Here is a 20,087-nt window from a genome sequence, read left to right as displayed (position 1 = left end):
GCCTACTTGTCCTGTCAGGTGTCTGTGCTGCGGCTGTGTACTTGTGCACGGCTGAAACCTGGCTTCCAAATGCACCGTATCCATTCAGCTTGTGTAAATTGTGCTAATTGTGGCATAGGTTATGTTGGTCAATGTCCTTCAACCAGCACTGAGAGCTGAACCCCAAAGGTTTTAAGCCTAAGACAGATCCAGAAACCAAGACCTCTTTGGCAAAGGTAGCATAAATCAGTGAAACTGGACAATGGTGAGATACGCACTTCTGGGTCAAAACTGTATAACACACCTGAACCTCGGTACTCCAGGGGTCCCTGATGTGGGAACACCTGTGGTACCAACCCCGGCAGGGGAAGGAGGAAGCGGTTCTGTGTTCTGCCTTTCCCCCTTCCCTCCCAGCTGGGTAATGGCAGCGCAGCAACATGCTTCACCTTGAAGCTTTTCCCTGGGGAGGGGTGCCTGGGAGCAACATGGAGTGTGGAGCCTCCCAAGAGCAGGGGAGGGGGCAAGTAAGTGCCTCACCACTATCCTCCTCACGTCCAGCCCCCGCAGTGCCCTCCCTGGCCTGGAAAATTCTGTTCTCAGGACTGCCCGATGAAAGAGGTGCAAGTGTGCGACACTCCATTTCACATGAAACCAAACACTTAGCAGCCCTGGTTCGGCCTTGGACCCACAACTGAATCCTGACCTAAATCCATTCCCAACCCGACTGGAGTTCAAAATGAATGCCATTCCCCTAAACCAAATTCTACACTAAGCCTATCCTGAGCCTTGTACTCCCAGCTAAACACTCAGTAGAACCCCAGCCTCCGTCTGGCTCCACACGCTTCTCGGCTATTTGTTTCTAGGCTCTTCCATTCCCCACAGCACTCAAGCAAATTTTATTATTTATTTTTTCTTTTAAAATTACAGGGGTTTTTGTTTATAGTCTACTAGAAGATTTAGTTGGTGTTGCTTGGGTCCTTAACTCAATTTTTATTTTTCTTCATTTAAATCTCTGGGGTGGGGCAGGGGATGAGGGGTTCTGTATGCAAGCTACCAAGGAGAGAGGACTACCCAGCCCTCTCACCACAGCAGCTAGGGGTCAGGTGAGAAGCGTCTCTCGATGGCCGCTGCAGTTCCAGCAGGCACAGCCGTGGGAGGGTTGGATGTCCCCCAGCTTGGGCAGGTCTAGATTTATCTGCCTCCTCTGCGCCCCAGCCAGCCTGAGGAATGCAGCAAATTGTGCACCCTTTACTCCCTGACAAAAGGGAACAGCCAGAAATATTCCTGTACAAATTAAGGGAGGGGTTTCAGCCCCCCCACCAACTTGGGGAATGGGCAGTCCTGGATGGGAGGAGAGGTGCCCCTCTGCCATTCCCTTTCACCTGCTTGGTAATTCTGTTTCCTTTCTGTTTGGTTTTATGAGACACAATCCCATTCCAGGCACATCCCTTTTTCCTGGCACAACCAGACCCTGACCTGGCTTTAAGTTACGATAAGGGGAAGCTGTATGCCGAATTTGGCGGTCCTAGCTCTTACCGTTGAGGAGGCATTCCTGAACAGACAGACAGACTCTCTCAAATATATAGTAGCTCTAGGTATGGATTTAATTAAAGCTCTTCAGTGACAGAGCTGCATCCTTGCAAACAAATGTTGCAAACAAATGTACCTCAGGAGACCCTTTGAGAACAAACGCAAATGGAAAGCCGCACACACTGCAGTACAATGAGCACAGGAAGTGTACCGTTAAGCGTATCTTTACAGATACTCCATAACTCTTCCTCGCCACCCTGACTAAAAACACAATTTGGTTTTAAAAGATGTATTCTGCGTCATGGCAATGGGCACTAAAATTAATACTTTTGTGCCGAACGCTGCATTGATTCCATCAGGTATTAATTCATCTGCAAAGAGAATAAAAGGGAGTGGGGGGGAACCAAGTAAACACACTATAAGCTAGAATGACATGAGAATGTGTCCCCCAGTCTTTTCACCCTCCTGTTCATTCTTCCCTCTCTTTCACACACATACACAGAGCAACCTATTACATGCAATTGGTTCTTTTGGGAAATGTATTGTTCCTTCTCTTTATCTTCACTCTGCTACCGGGCTGTGTGGCAGCGCTAAGCAACCACCGCCAAAGCATACTGCAAATACTCATGCAGATGAAGAATGAATTGGCTACAGCTGGGATCCCTTTAGTTTTGCTGTCTGTGATGATTTTATTGGGGAGGTTTTACTTGCAGGAACAGGAGCGCAAAGAACGAACACTGGAGACGTCTCACAGACAGCAAATGTTCATTATTTCAATAATGAATATATTTGAGAGAATAGTTTCTCACTGACAACTTCTGTCAGAGAGAGGCTAAATGCAGTGGATAATTAATTCATGCTGCTTGCAAGGGTTTACATAAGAGGTTTAAAAAATAAGGGAGGCCCCTCCATTGAGTTTGGCAGAAAGCAAGAAGTGATTGACCAATTTCTATCCATTTTCCTCTGCCAGCTCTTCCTTCAGCCATATGGGGGACAGACTATGGGGCCTGCCACAGGATTGGGGCTGGGGACAGGACGCTGCCCAACTGGGGCCTTGTTGGCAGGGCCAGCCCACCACATTTTGGCATCTGAGGCAGGGAGCTCAAATGACGCCCCCATATGCACATATGCACCAGCAGCAGACACAATTTTCTATACTCTGGGTCCTAATGGCGCCTCCCTCCCCAAAGTCTGGCACCTGAGGCGGCCGCCTCAGTTCGCCTCACGGTAAGGCCAGCCCTACTTGTTGGCCAGGTTGTTGCGGCCCAGCTCCAGCTCCAGCACATGGCTGGGTGGAAGTAGAGCTGAGGCCCAGGCAATGCTAAAGGCTCCACCTCTTCTGGGAGTGTGGAGCCTCCCCACCCACCACCCACCCATATTGCCCTGGGAGCAGCTGGGCAGCCACCACCAGCTTCTGCACCAGTGGAATGAGTCCCAGTGGCCCTGTGCTCAGTGGTGCAGCCCCAGAGGAAGCCTCCGGCCCCAGAAGCAGCCAGGCAACCACCACCAGCTTCCCCAGAGATGGAGCTGTCATCAGCTGAAGGCAGGGAGGATACAACATCCCAAAAACATGGCAAAGGTAAGTTCTGTCTTCCTCATTCCACATAAGAACACATTTCATTGAATCAGCACACAGCTTCCTAGATGGCTGTGTGTGGGACAATAATAGAGTCAAATGAAAAATTCATAAAAGAAGTTTATGAAAAACTTTGCAGCAGCCTCATTTATTCTGGGTTTGAGAAAACTGCATTTGCCTTTAAAAACCAGGTAATAAAAAACAGAGTGAGATGCTGAATTGCACTGCTGTCTCGTCTCATTGCAACAAGGAACCAGCTTTGAACTCTGTCGCATGAGCGCCGGAGAGGCAGAACATCAATTACATTTGGAAAGTGCAGGACTTGGAGTTCCTGCTTCTGTCAGTAAGAAACGATTAGCAGACCTTGTACCAAGATATTTGGAGAGATTCCTGTCAGAAACATTCCAGGCAAACAAAAGAAACCTTTGACATTTTATTGCTGAAGAGCAGAAAATACAGCTTTGCTTATACCATACAGTCAGATTTGCTATAAACTAACATCTGTGTATAAACTTTGGGGAATGTTTTCAATACATAACAGATAATGCTGTTATGAAAAAAAAAAACCTCAAACATATGGTGTTGCAGGAAGGGTCTGAGAGTGCGCCCATGGATACATATGGTACACCTTCCACATGTTTTCAGTAGGACTGGACTGACTCTTTCATGACCTCTATTAAAGTAAGGGCTAGTCTATACTAGAAAGGCTACCGGGGTGCAGCTGTACCTATAGCAAGAGATGGTATCATGCCAGTAGGACATGTTCTCTCACTGACATAGTGCCGTCCACACTGGTGCTTAGCTTGATATAACTCACCTTGCTCAGGGAAGTGACTCATTCACACCTCTAAGGCCATGTCTACACTAGAAAAATATTTTGAAAGTCCTAAATTCGAATTGAGAACTCCCGATTTCACAAATTTCGAACTAGTGTGTCCTCACTATGGGGAAGCCTCAAAATTAGTCCGTGACAGGCTCCGTTAATGTGGATGCACTGCCTTAGACGTAGAGCCCCAAGAAACGCTGGGGAGCAATTAGTTGGAATTACTCTGGGGAGTCGTTATTTCAAAATAGTGGCACTGGAGCCTCCACGATACCGTTATTTAGAAAAAACGATTCCAGAATTAGTGATACTCCTGATGTAAAGCAGGAGGACAGATTTCAAATTCCGTAGCCTGTTATTTTGAAATAACAGGCTTGATAGGTTGGATGCTCCACTTATAAATTCGACCTTGGCATGCGTTATTTCAAAATAAAGTCCTAGTGTAGAAGACCAAGGCTCAGTGACATAAGTGATACTGACATCTGTAGCATAGGCAAGCCTGATGATTCACCCATGTGGAGGACCACTAAGCACATTTGCCCTTTACTTCTCCTGTAACAAACAGGATTATTGTATTTTTAACCACACCCTTGTAACACGCTGCAGCAGGTTCTGCCTTTGCCTTGTGGTTTCAGTTTCTCTTGACAGCCATGTTATATTTATACTGAGCCCCAGGTGTGAATTGCATTTGAGTGTATTATCTACCATCCAAATATTATGTCAATACCATGCTCTTCAATGGAGAGTGTTCAAAAATATTCTCTCACGTAGGGTTTTTATTTTGGTTTTTGGTGGGAAATGATCTGTATTTCAAGTGAAAGAATTCACAGGTTTGTGGATAAGGGTTCAGAATGGTGGTCTCCGGAGAACTTTCCCTCTTCAGGTGGCTTGGACATGCGCTGCATGAAGGAAGAAGAGAATGACATGTGTTAACAGGGAGCTCTGCTTGACCTCCATCATCTGCATTAGCTAACTGGTGTCTTTAATCTGGTTTCATCATTGCTTGTTTCAGCAGTGGCGTAATATCTGGTTCAAATCCTGAGGGCTTTTCTTTTTAATAAGGCCGTAATAGTAGAAAGCCTTAAGCACATGCATAACTTTACTCATGTGAGTGCTCCCCTTGACATCAAGTTACACACATGACAAAGTCTCAGTGGGATGGGGCTCTAAACTTTTATTACAGTCCTTCCTGGGCTTGTAAACAGGGTTTGTCTGTCTGTTTGTCTCTCTCTTTGGGTGAGACTGCACTGTAAAGCTGATTCATATGCATGCAGGGCCGGTCCTAACCAATTGGCAGCCCTGGGCAACCACTCGGCTCATCCATAGGTTGCCAGATGGTTTCAAAAAAATACCGGACAAAAATGTATCAAGAAAAAAAAACGCTAGGGAAAATTTGTCAAGCGAAAAAAAAAAGGAGGGGGGGAGGTCAGGAAGTGACCAGGGAAACCTGGGGGGAGGATTCGGGAGGTCAGGCCAAAATGCGGTCACGGTCCACCCCTAAGACCGGCTCTGTATGCATGGTACAGTACACTGCCTTTGTGAGACAAATTTAATATCAATGAAACCCCAGAGGCTCCAAACTGTTATTTTACTTTTTCTCCTCTCAGGAAGAAATAAGCTAGAAAAAATGTAAACGCTTGTTTCTTCAGTGCTGTATTACTCTTCCAGAAAACACCACGTTATGGCTTTTTAAAGCCGAGAAGGAATAAAAGGATGGACATGAAATCAATGCAACAAATATGCTCTTCGTAAAATATCAGCAGAGAGCTGATGGGTGTAAAATGTTAGAGATGTCACAGTCTGCTCCACCTCTATGAATATCAATGGCTTCTGGCACTACTATCATATACAACCTTAGGACGCCGTAAAAGTCCTTTACGGGGCACATTACATTTTCAAGGCAAATTTTGAAACTTCCGATCTTAGTGGCTGCGCTGAATATAAAATATTGTTGTTAACTGACATTGGGCCAAATTTTGTGCTGTTTTTTTTTATTGTGCAAAACTCTTCAAAATCAATAGGCATTTGGCTCACTACATGACCACAAATTGTTTCAGCAAGCTTGGCTGACTTCAGTATGTGCCTGTCTGAGGTCAGATTTTGACACATCCTGTGTACGGTAACGTATTTTACACGACAGGCTATTAGCAGTTATTAGGATGCTAAGTGCCAGATGCCCAATATAAGTTTAAAAATGCAACAAATACGTATTTTTGCTATTGGGACATTGCGTAAATCAGGCTAAAAAAAAAAAGCTCTAGGTCAAATGAGACCTCTTGTGGTATGGCTAGAGCAGTGCACCTCCAAATATACTGTGCTATGGACAATGCAGAAAAATATGCTTTCTTGGTGACTAAAGGGAAATTTTACCTTCTGCTCTAGCCTGGAAAGCATAAGGATGTCAGAAATTTAAGAGAAAGTAAAACTTTGAATAAGTTTCTTTTCCAAAGAGGCCTCTTGCTTTTAAAACCCTTTGTTTCATTTTCTTTCATACTTGGAGTTTCTTTGGATTCTTTTTGATCAATTTCTGAGGCATATTTTGGCTCCTACATACACAGCACTTACTATTGTTTTCAAGAACTGGTTCACTCTTTTTTTTTTCAAGGTTTTCTTATCACCCTCTGAGGTAGAGGGAAAAAATTGCTGGCTTAGCCGTGGTGATGCATTTGTTTCATCCGATACCGGGGTACAGATTACTGACAGAGTCATCCCTGGAAAGAAGAACAAAGCATGGGCTGTTAAGAAAGCGAATTGTACAAAGCGGGACACGAGGCAGTGTGTACAATAATGAACAATGCCAAAGGAAAGGTGGGCTGTTCCATAAAACCTGGAGTGCAGCATAAGGGGAAATTACCTTACGCAGGGCTGGAGTTGGTTACAGTTACATTCAAACTGTATCCAAAACAGCCATTGGGCCTGACTTTGTTTTCCTAACACTGGCTTGATATTGATTTTTATAACTCCACCACTTGCAGCTGAGTCCCGCCTGATTTACCCTGGTACAAATGGAAGAAGAATAACAGCTGCTATTTTAAAATAGTTACGCAGAGAGAAGTCTAGTTCCTGCCGTTGGTCCATTTTAAATAGGCAGTCAATAGGGGGTATGTCTACACTACAGTGTTATTTCAAATAGTTAATTCAAAATAGCTCATTTCAAAATAACGCGTCTACACACAAAATGCATTTCGAAATAGCGTTTTTCTGTTTCGAAATAGCACGTCCACACTGAGTTGAATCGCATTTAAGGCTGGTTGGAACCAGTTCCCGCAGGGCATCTGGTCAGAAGTTGCCTTGTGGCCAGGGTGGTCAGCAGGGCACCCTGGGAAGGGCTGAAGGCCCCCTATTTTGAAAAAGCATCTACACGGCACTTATTTCAAAATAGCAATTTTGAAATTGGCACTGTTCCTTGTGTAATGAGGTTTACCTATTTCAAAATAAGCCCTCCGCTACTTCGAATGAATTTTGAAATAATGGAATGGCTGTGTAGATGCTAGGAAAGTTATTTAGAAATAACTGCTGTTATTTCAAAATAACTTTGCTGTGTAGACATACCCTATGACTGGGAAAAGGCTATGCTTTACTGAAGGAAAATATTGCATCTATCAATATCCCAACGGCTAGATAAATTTACACATCTGAATTCACTGTACCCAGAGCCTCTATCCCTTCAAGCGAAGAGATGAAGGGGAAGAATGTACAATGTAAACTGCTGAATAAGAGGCACTTGTTCACACTAATCTTTACTTCAGAGACATGTCCCACCATTGCTACTGCAGATTCAGCTCCACCGGCAGCAGCAGCAATGGGAGAGCTAGTCTTACCTACCAAACTGTGATTTAGACTAGTTTTGCACAGAATTTGACAACAGGGGGCAGAAATGCCAGAAATCCCATGAGACCCGTTTACCGTAATGAATGTCACCTTCTCTACCATCCATGGAAATTAACTAGATCTGATAGAAAATCAATTTTTAATAGGACATGAAAATTTCTGTTTTTCATGACACTTTCTTTTTTCTTTTAATCAAAAATGGAACCTAAAAATGTTCAGTAAAATATTTTTGAAAAACAACAAAAATAGCTGAGTTTTCAGTTTTAGCTTTTTGGTAAAAAAATGTTCGCAGGATATTTGCAAGTAAATAACTTGAACTTTTTTTTTTTAAATAAATTTCCCCCCAAAATAATTGAACTTTTTCCACCAACACTCCTAGGCACCAGCCAAGATAAGGGCTTAGCCAGCCAGTGGGTTGTCACCTCTATTTAACCAGTCCTGCAAACATGTGGTCTCTGGTTGAAGCATACAGAAGCTGATAGGACAACATTCGCCTTTGCTGTGAATGAATCTGATCAAAATTAAAAAGAACCACGAAGAAGTAAGTCCAAAGGACGTGAGCATTGCAGATTATTTTCTAAATAGTATTTCATTCAGGTATTCTCCCAGCTTTACCCAAAGGAATGTTCTTCACTAGGCAGCTGGAACGATGTGTTGTACACCACTACACTTTTTTCCCTCTGACCCTTGCTTTGCATGGGATGGTTGGAGTTGGTAGTGGCCCAGGCCCAGTAGCTAGGATAAATAAATAAATTAGCACTGGGACTGGGGGGCATAGAGGAACAGGCACAGCACCCAACTGCCTCTGGTCACCACGGTGATGGTTGAAAGGGCCACCCCATGCAAGAAGCAGGAGCACCATCTAGTGACAGGTTTACTGCCTCTGCAGCAGGAGAGCAAAAGCCCGGAGTTAGTTTTCACAGGCAGGGAAGCTGTTCCGCTATCCCAGCTCTTGTAATTCTCCCCATGCGACTGATACATTTGTTTGCTCCCTTCCTCCCCATCCAGGCCCATTTTGACTGAAGGGGCTGTTCTTTGCATCTGCTGCCTTTCGAAGGCTCGACGTGGATATGGATTCCTTCCTTCCCTGCTGATGCCCTCAGAGGTGGCACCTGCTCTGGTGCTGCATTGCTGTAGGACTTGGGGGCTCTGCAATAGAACTCCACTCACGAAACTGCTGGCTGCTGGCCTCACCTGCCATACAACTACCAGAAACATCTCGATGTCAATCACAGGGGGGGCTTGGCGTATTCACTTTTGAGCCTCACCACCGACACACCCATATTCCCCTACATCTGCCTGGGGCGTGATTACTGATCTCAACCCACTGGCTTTTCCCCCCTCAAAAGCAGGGGACAGAGCAACCTTTTTTTTTTTTCTTTTTTTGGATCCTTGCTGCATTTAGCTCTATGACTACACATTCCAGAAATGTCTCCTTTCCAGAAATAAGGGCAGGGAAAATCAGTGGTGTTCGGCTCCATGGGAGCTGTGGAAGATTCTTGGTTCCTTATTGTGCTGCTGTGCAGGGAGAGATGGCCTCGTGCTAGTCATTGCTCATCCTGCAGTCCTTTGCAGTGCACTCAGATGCTAATTTAATAAGACGTCTGTTGTTCTGCACCAAAATTTTTAGTCAGTGGACTTATTCCAGACTCAGCCTGAGGTAATTCCCCTGTGAGGCCATAGAATTATGTGTAGCCTCAGAGACTTCTTCTATTACATCATTTAAATGCAACAACAGGAATCATCTAGGAGAATTAGATTAGCATTTAAACTTGGGAGGCATTTTCTGTATCTTAGGGGAGGCAGGGCCCATGAGGCTTTTTCAAAGCTATACTTGACTTTGTAGCTATTAATTTTTCCAGAAATTATATAATGTCTCATCAGCATAATGAAATGAGTTATCCTATTTTAAGACTTGCATCGCCGTGGTCTGCCATGTACGGGTTTGTCTACGCAGCGGCGGTAGCTCAAAATAAGCTACAGATAAGCAAATTGTGTAGCTTATTACAAGCTTATTTCAAAATAGACCTCTATTAGGACAAGTCCCTTAATCCTCAAGGTTTACCAGGATGTCAGAATAGCAAGCCTATTATTTCAATTGCATTTTGAAATAACAGGCATGCTGTTAAGGTGTGGATAATGCTGTTTCGGGATATCGGATAGATCCCAAAGTTGCACAGCGGTCTAGACATACCCTAAGTGCGGGCCTCATCAAATCTGTGTCAGCCCTAAAACCTCCCTAAAATCCAAATGCTTGCAAAGAATGAAGAACAAAAAAAAATCATGTTTCTTTTTCTTCTTTTTTGTTTAATAGCTGGCAAACAGTGCAGTGCTCTAATGCTCATATAATAATTAGCTTACCTGGTATAGTTGGCATAGAACGACTGGCAAAGCTCATTTGCTTGAGAACAGATGTTTTCTGAGGTGCCACCATATGTTCAGAGAGGTTGGTGTCGCTCATAAACTCCAGTTTCCTTGACAGCTGTATATTAACAAATACGAAATGGTTTCAGTCAATATTTAACTCAAATATAACAAATAGGGGTGAACTAAACAAAATTAACAACTTATATAAGAGAGACAACCAAGGTCAGGTTCTGTTACTTTTACTCACAGTGAATAATGCCTTATTACAGTGATTTTATTTCAGTGGGATTGTTCTTGTGAAGTAAGAAACTTCAAAGTAATCGAAAGTAACAGAACTTGGCCCTTAGAGACTTTGAAAGGTACAATTTACAAAGTATATGTTCTGGAGCTGATTTATAATCAGACATTCTGTCTATTCCAGACTGAGAAAAGAGATTTAAACCCCAAACCTGACAATACAATAGTTTGTAGGCTATTTAGAACTGTCTGGTAGTGTTCCTACCGCATATGGAATAATATTGTCATCAACCCGGACTGGATCGGAAAGTAAAATGAGACTGTTTTCCTATTTTCCCTGCAACATTACTACTGCCAGCTTAGGTGCTCAAAGAGACATGCTGCTTTAATAATTTGAGACAACAATGTACATAAAAGGCCATTTTTTCAGACAAAAAGTGATTTTTTTCACTGTATGCATTATTCTATCACTGATGAACAGTGACCACTTCTTTAAGGTTTGTGGTCTGTAGCCATAGATACTGTTTTCTTTTAAAAACTTGCTGTCCCTTTATAAAGCTCTGTCTCTTCTCAAGATCATAATTCAGACAAGGAAGAGCATTAAAATGTTAGGTATTAAAATGGAAATGCATTCTCTCCCATCCACATCAGTCCTTAAAGAAAATAGACAAAACAAAGCAATTTCTTTTGCCCACCAAGTAAACACTGTCCATTTATATTACTGAATCTAATGGTGCCCTGAAAAGCTTTACATCTTCCAAGCCTACAGTGATAAAGGTCCTCTGTTTCTGCTGCAGATACTCTTGATACTACCCAGGTAACAAAAACAGACTATTTTTGTCCTATTTTTAACAGCTGCTGCTGTTCCAAAGTGCTCCCTCTTTGCTCCCACTGGGAAACATTTCCTACTAAGCCAAGTTTTGGAGGAAGCCTTACCAGGAATTGTTAGCCTTGGTGAGCCTGCTTTGGTTTGGACACTAAGCTATGCTGTCATTTTTTTGTCCAAAGTTTGCTTATACCTGATTTTTGCCAAGTTCGCAGCTCTGCATTCTTTGTGTGAACAAAGAGACATCTCGGCTGCATCTAGACCGGCAAGTTTTTCCGCAAAAGCAGATGCTTTTGTGGAAAAACTTGCCAGCTGTCTACACTGACCGCTTGAATTTCCGCAAGAACACTGACGATCTCATGTAAGATTGTCAGTGTTCTTGCGGAAATACTATGCTGCTCCCGTTCGGGCAAAAGCCCTCTTGCGCAAATGATTTTGCGCAAGAGAGCCAGTGTAGACAACACGGTATTGTTTTGCGCAAAAAAGCCCTGATGGCGAAAATGGCGATCGGAGCTTTCTTGCGAAAAACCGCGTCTAAATTGGCACGGACGCTTTTCTGCAAAAAGTGCTTTACGGAAAAGCGTCCGTGCCAATCTAGACGCTCTTTTCCGCAAATGCTTTTAACGGAAAAACTTTTCCATTAAAAGCATTTGTGGAAAATCATGCCAGTCTAGATGTAGCCCCTATGTCTGGCCAAACTGGAGATACTTTGTTGTGTTAGTGGGGAGCCGGGGGAGGGAAATAGTTATTGAGACTTAAGCTAAGTGGCTAAGAAATGGAGGCATGCCAACACCAAAGGACAGCAAAACCCACTGGTAAAGGGGATTCACAGTGGGTCTATGGCATTGTGTACATTAGGACACCGAACCATTACTGAAAACATTTTCCAGTGTTGCAGTGTCACTCAACTGGTATTGAAAACACCTGAGGTAATACCATGGACACAGGCTTCACTCTGGGAATGTCTAAAGTACGGCCCTAACCTTTGTGGGATCCAATTTCAAACATGGCAGTCATTACTTCTAAGGGTTGTGCACAGCCTCACCAAGGCTCTCAGCTCTGTGCAGCTTCCTTCTGGACTTCTCCACTCCCTGAATAGGAAGCCTCCAGGCAGTAACCCAGCTGGGAGTGGGTGGAAGTATGATGTTGCAAGGCACTAATGTGAGGGGAACAAGGCTGTAGCGTGTACACCACGGCAATTAGGTCAACATAAGGTGCCTTACGTTGGCTGGATTATGTAGTAAAGCCCGGGCCTCTTTCTGTGAGGGTAGATCATTGGGATTGGTCCTGCCTTGGGCAGGGGGCTAGACTTGATGACCTCCTGGGGTCTCTTCCAGCTCTGTGATTTCTGTATCTCTGTCCACCAGGCATGTACATGCTAGATGGCCAAATTCAGCCCTCAGGAAGGTCTTACATTTGGTAAGATTCGAGGGGCACTTTATCCACTAGCCTGGGCCTCCCTAGTCTCTGGTGTGTGAGGGGAATGTGGGGAGCGGCTTTTCTCCTTCTCAGTCGGGGGCCAAGTCAGTGAAGGGTGTTTGGTTTTGTTTGGGGGGGGTTTTTAGCTTCTCACTTGCGGGTGGCCTTTGTCTGGGTCAGCGGCCCCCAACTTAAAAAAGGTTTCCCACCCGACTTATGTCTTTACTTAATGAGGCCAAACTGGCCACTTTACACCTTAGAGGGTAACACATCCTCTTCTGGAATGAACAGAGCGTGCCAAAACACAGAGCTTGGCTTCTGGCAAGCAAAAACAGGAGGAAACCATTTTTAATTAATTGATTTTAGAACTTAGGTGTTTGGTCTTTTACATGTGCGTTAAAAATGACAAATACATCCCTAGTGGGGCTTCATTAGTCAGCTCCGTGACAGCCACAATGAATTAGACCTGTGGTCTCTGAATGGGATCTGAAACAGCTTGATCCATAAGGGGAAATAATTCCACTTGTCTTTAATGCTTCTTCCAAAAGATTTTTAATCAAATGACATGTACCCTGACCTCCTTGTTCAGAGCTCAGTGATTGCCTAGCACTTGAATTTAGACAGGGCTTCTGCAGTTAAACCTTTGAGAGCTTTTTGCTTTTAAATTCCATCTCTTTCTACACTCAAAAACATTTGGCTTCTGAAGATGATCTTATAAAAACAGCACCGTGTAAATCCTGCAAGTCACCCTGATGGTCCATTAGTCTGACGAAGGCACTCAGATGATATATAGGACAAGGGAGAAGCCAATACCTCTGTGCTCAAATTTGGCACCGTTTAAGGAACAGTTTGCAAACTTGCCTTTTCCCAGCAGCTGCATGTTCTGTAACAAAGTACAAAATGTGCAGAGTTCATACATACTCCTCACTGGAAGTGGGGTACCATCAGGGTCAATACAGCCACTTGCGTCTCTCCAGGAAGACTACATCATCTCTCCCGCTAACGATACTACCGTTCGCTAGCCAGGCATCAAAAGTCGGGAACTTCAGGGCCAGATCCTCATCTGGTGTGAAATCAGTAGAGACACACTCATTCACACCAGCTCAGAATCTGGTCTTTAGTCTCTTGTGGGTTTTCTTTCGTGGCAAAGCCATGAGGATTTCATAACACTGGCTCTGAGTGGCCTTTCATAAAACACTGTTTATTTTAGCAGCCAAGAGGCACACAAATGTCTGAAAGACATCTGCTGGAAATTAGGAAATTAGTAGAAAATATTCTGGGCTGGTAACATACGCATTTCATTTCGGAGAGATCAGGTGCTGTTTTTTCGTCCGCAAATACCACGCTGCTTCGTTTTGTTCTCTTCCTGGATCTTCTCAACTTAACCTCTGAGTGAGTGTTTGTCTGTGGGACATTTTCTTCTGACTCTGATTTGGTTGCTTTTCGTGTTGGTACTTCCAGTTCAAAGCTGTAGAAAATAAAAACAGAAACAAAACGTAATCCGTTCTATTATAAAGGTCACCGAAGGTGGTTTTCTGTGAGAAACAAATGTAGTCATGGTCAATGTTTCTTGTAAGCTGAGCACTTGGGTGGCTATGCCCCTTAGCTGATTAGCAGAGCACCCACAGTGCCCAGGGCCAGCAGCATGAGTTTCTACTGGTGGTGCACATCTGCACATACCTCAGTGCAAACAATAAAATGCATTCTGCACATGGATGGAAAAATTAGAGGGAGCATTGCTCCTGGTTACCTTTCATGCTGACTTTCTGCACCGTACTGCAGATCAGTGGCAAATGAAAAGTACCGGCAACTGTCTACTAACACGTACCTCACAGGAGCCATCCAAATGTCTTAATGTCTCAGAGGGTGTTAAATATTAATCTGATTGCAACAAAAATGATGAAGTGTTCATGAGTCAGCTCTAGGGCACCTACTGGGTATAGGGACAGCGCTAACATTCTATGGGGTATTTTACATGGTCGCCAAAAGCAAAAGATGTTGTTCTGATGGCTGGGCCTGTTAGGACAGGATTGTAGCTATCCCTTCTCGTACACACATCCCTCTGGCTTCTGGGATTGATTTCTTCACTCCATGGCAGATGGACCCATCGCCAGATACAGGCCCAATTCCCCTAAATCTTCAGAAGGGGGAATATGGAGGCAACAGTCACAACCAAGGCAGGTTCACAGTGGAAATATTGCCCACTTCTGGAGAGAACAGGTGACTAGGAAGGAGTGACATAACACCAGCGCCAGCCTTCCGTGATTCCCCCATGCTCTCCCCATCGCATCTCTTCCCCATCCCACATTCCCTCGGCCGGGGGGAGGGGTCCATCCTGCTGCACTGCAGCAGGCAAGCAAGCTCCATCCTATGCAGCATGGCCAAAGGCGACTGCCTGAGAAAGTGCAGCTGCCTCCTCCCCCCCCCGCACCCCCCCCCCCCGCGCTGTAGCATGCTGGGCAGCAATCTGAGCAGTGTGGCTGGAGGCTACTTGGGATTCAGGAAATGCCTATTGTGTTACCCCATCCCCTCCCTAAATTCTCCCCATCTAATTACCTGGCAGCATCTCCTCACCCAGGTTAGAGGCTGCCTGGGAAAGTACAACAGCCGGGTAGTATGGCTGCAAGAGCTCCTTCTCCCTCCCCCACTTGGCATTTGGGGACCATATGACCCTTTCTGTCACCCCATGTGTTGCCCCTGATTGAAAGAAACCACATGTAAAACAATAGGTGGCCTTAACCTGTCTTCCTGGATGCAATTTACCTCCTGAACTCCCTGTGCAAAAATGTACCTTCCTCAGATTAAGTGTGTGACTTCTGACTCAGCACTGTGCCCTGCTTTCTGTGTTTGAAAACACTTTCAAACTGGCTGACACTTGCAACCGGACTGGGACCCTGCCACAAGGTGTCTCTCTATAATAGCTACCAGAGCCCTCTGACACCATATCCTACCATATGTGGAATCACACCTTGGGACAGAAGGAACTGGAAATTGCTACTGAGGACAGTAGGGACGCTTCTGCATAGAATTATAGAACTGGAAGGAGCCTCGAGAGGTCACCAAGTCTCGTCCCCAGCACTCATGGCTGGAGCAAGCACCATCTAGACCATCCCTGACAGGTGTTTGTCTAACCTATTGAGCCCTACAAATCCTGCAGATATCCATTTTATATCTGTGGGTATCCACATTTGCCGATATGGATATGGATATCTGTGGCTGATTTTTGCAGATACGGATACAGATGTGAATACAAATTTTGTATCCGTAAAGGGGTTTACTAACCTGCTCTTAAAAATCGCCCAACAATGGCAATGTATTCCAGTGTTTACTCATCTGACTGTTAAAAAGTTTGTCTAATGTTCAACCTAAACTTTTCTTGCTGCAATTTAAGCCCATTGAGTCTTGTCCTATCACCAGAGGTTAAGGAGAATTTTTTTCTCCCTCTTCCTTATAACAACCTTTCAGATACTTGAAATATGTAACCATGTTCCCTCTCACTCTTCTCTTTTCCAGACTAAACAAACCCAGTTCCATCATTCTTCCCTCGGAGGTATGTTTTCTAGACCTTTCATCATTTTGACGCTCTTCTCTGCACCTTCTCTAATTTGACCAAATCTTTCCTGGCACAATAGTGTGGTTGAGGCCTAATCAGCATAGGGTGATATGGACACTGGCTAGCCTGCAGAACACCCAGCTGGAGGGCAGCCTGACTAAGAGAAACAGTTTAGTTTCTGGTTTGGTTTTGGAAGCTGAGACAGATCAGAGTTCGGGGGTGCTGTGCTAAATTCCCACTCCCCACAAAACAGGTTCTTTGCACAGCTGTGAGATGTAGCCTTAGGACTCAAATTCAGTGTACTATCTGCCAGAGAAGATGCCCGGGAAGAAGTTGATGGCTCGGCTGAATTACAAGTATTGTGAGGTGGGGGACTGGTTTAATTATGAATGTCTAATGTTTATTAGTAACTGTAAATCTTTCCTTCCTCACATTCTATTTTCCTATACCAATGATGTTTCTGCTGCTGTTATTTTGGGGGTGTCATTCTTTTGCTGGAATTTCTCTTTATAGACTTTATTTCCCCTTGTGTAATGGGCTATCCTGTGGCAGACAATAAAATAGTGGTGGTTCACCAGGGTTAGCCTCTGGCGGGCTGCCACTGCTATATTTACTTGAACCTGCACAGGTACATGTGACTGCAGCTCCTGTTGGCTGCAAATTGCTGTTCCCAGCCAATGGGAGCTATGAGAAGCAGCGTGGACTCAGACATTGTTTTCCGCAGTTCCCATTGGCCAAAAACAGAGATCTATGGCCAACAGGAGGCGCAATTGCCCATACCTGTTGAGGCGCAGATAAATATAGCAGTGGTGGCTCACCAGGGGTTAACCCTGGTGGACTGGATCCACTCCAGGGGCCGGTATTTGCCCACCCCTGGGCTATCCATTCATTGCCAACTAGTCGTATTGATTTCCTCCCCTCTATACATGAGGAGACATTAGGCACCAGAAAGAGAACCCAGCACCCAGCCAGTATGAGAAGAGGAAAGAAGTAAACAGAGGAGGCTTGGGCCACACCTTGGGGGTGGGCCAAACATATTTACAAAGAAAAATGTGAATCAACGTAAATGTAAAATGGTCACATTATTTCATAAATGAAATCTTGCAACCATTATTTTTAAAGGAGACTCTATACATAAAACAGCCCCCACCCCACACCTGTTAAATACTTGTGTAATGATATTCTAACACCACGGAAACGCATTTCAAATTCTCACTCTCATCTTCAACTCAGACGGATTTTCTACAGTACATTGTGTCCTTCCCTGGATGGAACAGTGCATCAAATTTTACAGCTCAGCACCTGGAGTAGTCCTGGCTTCGGTTCAAAATGATGCTGGGCTTATTATAAAGGAGTTGCCATTGGTCTGGCTCCTTGAATGGTTTTCCTGGGGTCTTATGCTTGATCATATGTCACTGAATGAGGACCAGATATGGAGGTGGAAGTGTTGAGTGTGATATGAACGACTTACCTTTCTGAGGCCATTTTGACTGGAGTGCTGCAGTCTGAATTCATGGACGCTAGCGAAATAACTGACATCTGGCGGTAAGATCTCAGCACAGACCTCGGCCGACCTACTCTCTTGTCATCAAAATCAGGCTATAAGACAGAAAAGAGAAAAATATACCATGAATAGTCCTTGCGAGGCAGGCTAGCTTTGGAGGATGACTTGGATGGTCTAGGACTGGATTTGAAGGAAGCAGTTCATTAACTAACAAGTGTGATTTTGTCACCTTATTTTTTTTTCACTCTCCCTTGACATGATCTTGGTGGCAGATCTCTCAAATTAAGTGGCAGAGTGGGATTGAATATTGGGAGGATATGTGGTAAGCACAACTGAGACAGTTTGTTTTATATTTGAGACACACATACACAAAGGAGGAAGGAGTTTGGATGCTGGCTATCATTACACACAATGCAGGGAAGCAGCGAATTGATTCATCAAACAGCTCTGGCCAGTCCTCACTCCAACTGTTTCTCTAGTCCCAAGCCTAGATGTTGTTTCCTCTCGATATCTAACCCCTCTCCTCTTATCATGTTTTCATGTTGTCTGACTGAGGCTTCATCTAGACTGCAGGCTTCTTGTGGAAGAAGCTTTTCCAGAAGAGATCTTCCAAAAAAACTTCTTGGCTACATCTAGACTACATCCCTTTTTCGGAAAAGGGATGTAAATTAGACGTATCGCAATTGCTAATGAAGCAGGGATTTAAATCTCCCGCGCTTCATCAGCATAAAAATGGCTGCCGCTTTTTTCCGGCGTGGAGCTTTGTTGGAGAAAAGCACCAGTCTAGACGCTGATCTTTTGAAAAATAAAGCCTTTTCCGAAAGATCCCTTATCTCACGATAAGGGATCTTTCGGAAAAGGCTTTATTTTTTGAAAGATCAGCGTCTAGACTGGCGCTTTTCTCCGACAAAGCTCCGTGCCAGAAAAAAGCGGCAGCCATTTTCATGCTAATGAAGTGCGGGAGATTTAAATCCTCACTTCATTAGCAATTGCAATACATCTAATTTACATCCCTTTTCCAAAAAAGGGATGTAGTCTAGACATAGCCCTTCTGAAAGAGAGCGTCCACACTGCCAAAGCACATCGAAAAAGCAATCTGCTTTTTGAAAGATAGCGTCTACATTAAATGGACGCCATCTCGCATTTAAGCTGTGATTACTATGGATGGACTGGCTACCAAGGCACCTGTGCTTTTTCCTCTTTCCTTTTCTTTCAAAATAACTCCTTCTTCTACACACTCCTTTTTCTGAAAGAGCTCTTTCTCGTAGAAAGAGGTTTACCAATGCTGGAAAAAAACCCTCTGTTCTTTAGATTTTTTTTCTAAAAGAACACGACTGCAGTGTGGATGTAAGTGAAGTTTTTTTGGAAAAATGTCTGTTTTCCCGAAAAAAAACTCTGTAGTGTAGACATAGCTTGAGATTCCTCTCTTCTTTGTGACATACAGATTGAAAACAAATGCAACAGGACAGGCTGGCCAGGTTAGATCCAATCTGGTTACCACAATTTGCTTTGGTCATAATGGCTGCTCCATCCATTTCCATTCCTTTAAATCAGGCAAATACCATGATCTGAGATGAAAAGATGAGGGCATGACTCCAAGTCTCTCTTATTAGCCAGGGTTGGTCACCACAATCGAGCAACAGATCTGGCTATTAACAGCTCATTATTCTTTGTGCAGCGAGTTATCAGATCCTGTGAAGATTATTTCCATGACGGTGACTGTGACTCCTTCCTTTCTGGTCTTTCTAGTAGGTAGTAGCAAGGTCCAAGTTTCTTGGCCAATTCCCAATACAGGTCTAAATGGCAATGTCAGCTCCCATTCTTGAGTGGTGGATCCAAGGATCTACAATTACACTGCGTATTCAGGCATGCCCTCTGCTTTCTCAGCTGAAATATTGCCTCAGGTGAGTTGTGTAAGTGTGAATATTCCCCAATTTAGTTCATCATTACAATGTCACAGGTGCCAATGCATTTCCAAACATATGCACATTGTGAATGACTTTCCATCCTGGTTTAATAACATAAGAGTCACTTTGAAAACAAATGTGAGGATCAACATGTTTGCTCAGTCTTCTGATTGTTCGGAATTGTTTGCTCAATCTTCTGATAGTTGGGAATCTGTTTGGCAACTGGTTTATAATCCCCTACACTGGACTCCCAGCCTTTTGGTTTCTGATGCTCTTGCTTTGCTTTAAGATCAGCTCCTCCATTAAGAGGCTCAGAAAAGCTGTTTATCATTCCAAAGTTTATTTCCAAACACTTTTCACAGTTTATGTGCAGTGAGAATTGCTTCTCATCCTGTGAGCTCCTTGATAAGTGCCTTGATAAGACACAATGGGAGCAGCCCGCTTTTAAACAAAAAGTTTATACCAGCTACCAGAAAAAGAATTAAGTCTGATAAAAGGCAAATAATGCTCCATTTCAGGCTAACTGGCTTCTCTT

General features: G+C 44.1%; 1 protein-coding gene across 2 annotated transcripts in view; it reads right to left on the bottom strand.

Annotated features, from left to right (window-relative positions):
- Window positions 1-3,505: 3,505 nt before the first annotated feature.
- The window catches only part of DOCK2 (dedicator of cytokinesis 2), a 499,444-nt gene continuing 482,862 nt past the window's right edge, over window positions 3,506-20,087 (bottom strand). For both annotated transcript variants that reach the window (XM_075900153.2, XM_075900154.2), the window contains 5 exons: window positions 17,613-17,740; window positions 13,882-14,056; window positions 10,101-10,221; window positions 6,474-6,619; window positions 3,506-4,807 (listed from right to left, as the gene is read on the bottom strand). In XM_075900153.2, the coding sequence (XP_075756268.2) occupies window positions 4,733-4,807; window positions 6,474-6,619; window positions 10,101-10,221; window positions 13,882-14,056; window positions 17,613-17,740 (645 nt within the window). In that variant the 3' untranslated portion in view covers window positions 3,506-4,732. The remainder of the gene's footprint in view (window positions 4,808-6,473; window positions 6,620-10,100; window positions 10,222-13,881; window positions 14,057-17,612; window positions 17,741-20,087) is intronic.

Source organism: Pelodiscus sinensis, chromosome 16, assembly GCF_052426305.1.
Source record: "Pelodiscus sinensis isolate ZL-2025 chromosome 16, ASM5242630v1, whole genome shotgun sequence".
In the NCBI taxonomy this organism is placed as follows: Eukaryota; Metazoa; Chordata; order Testudines; family Trionychidae; genus Pelodiscus; species Pelodiscus sinensis.
This window is presented reverse-complemented; position numbering and strand designations above follow the sequence as displayed.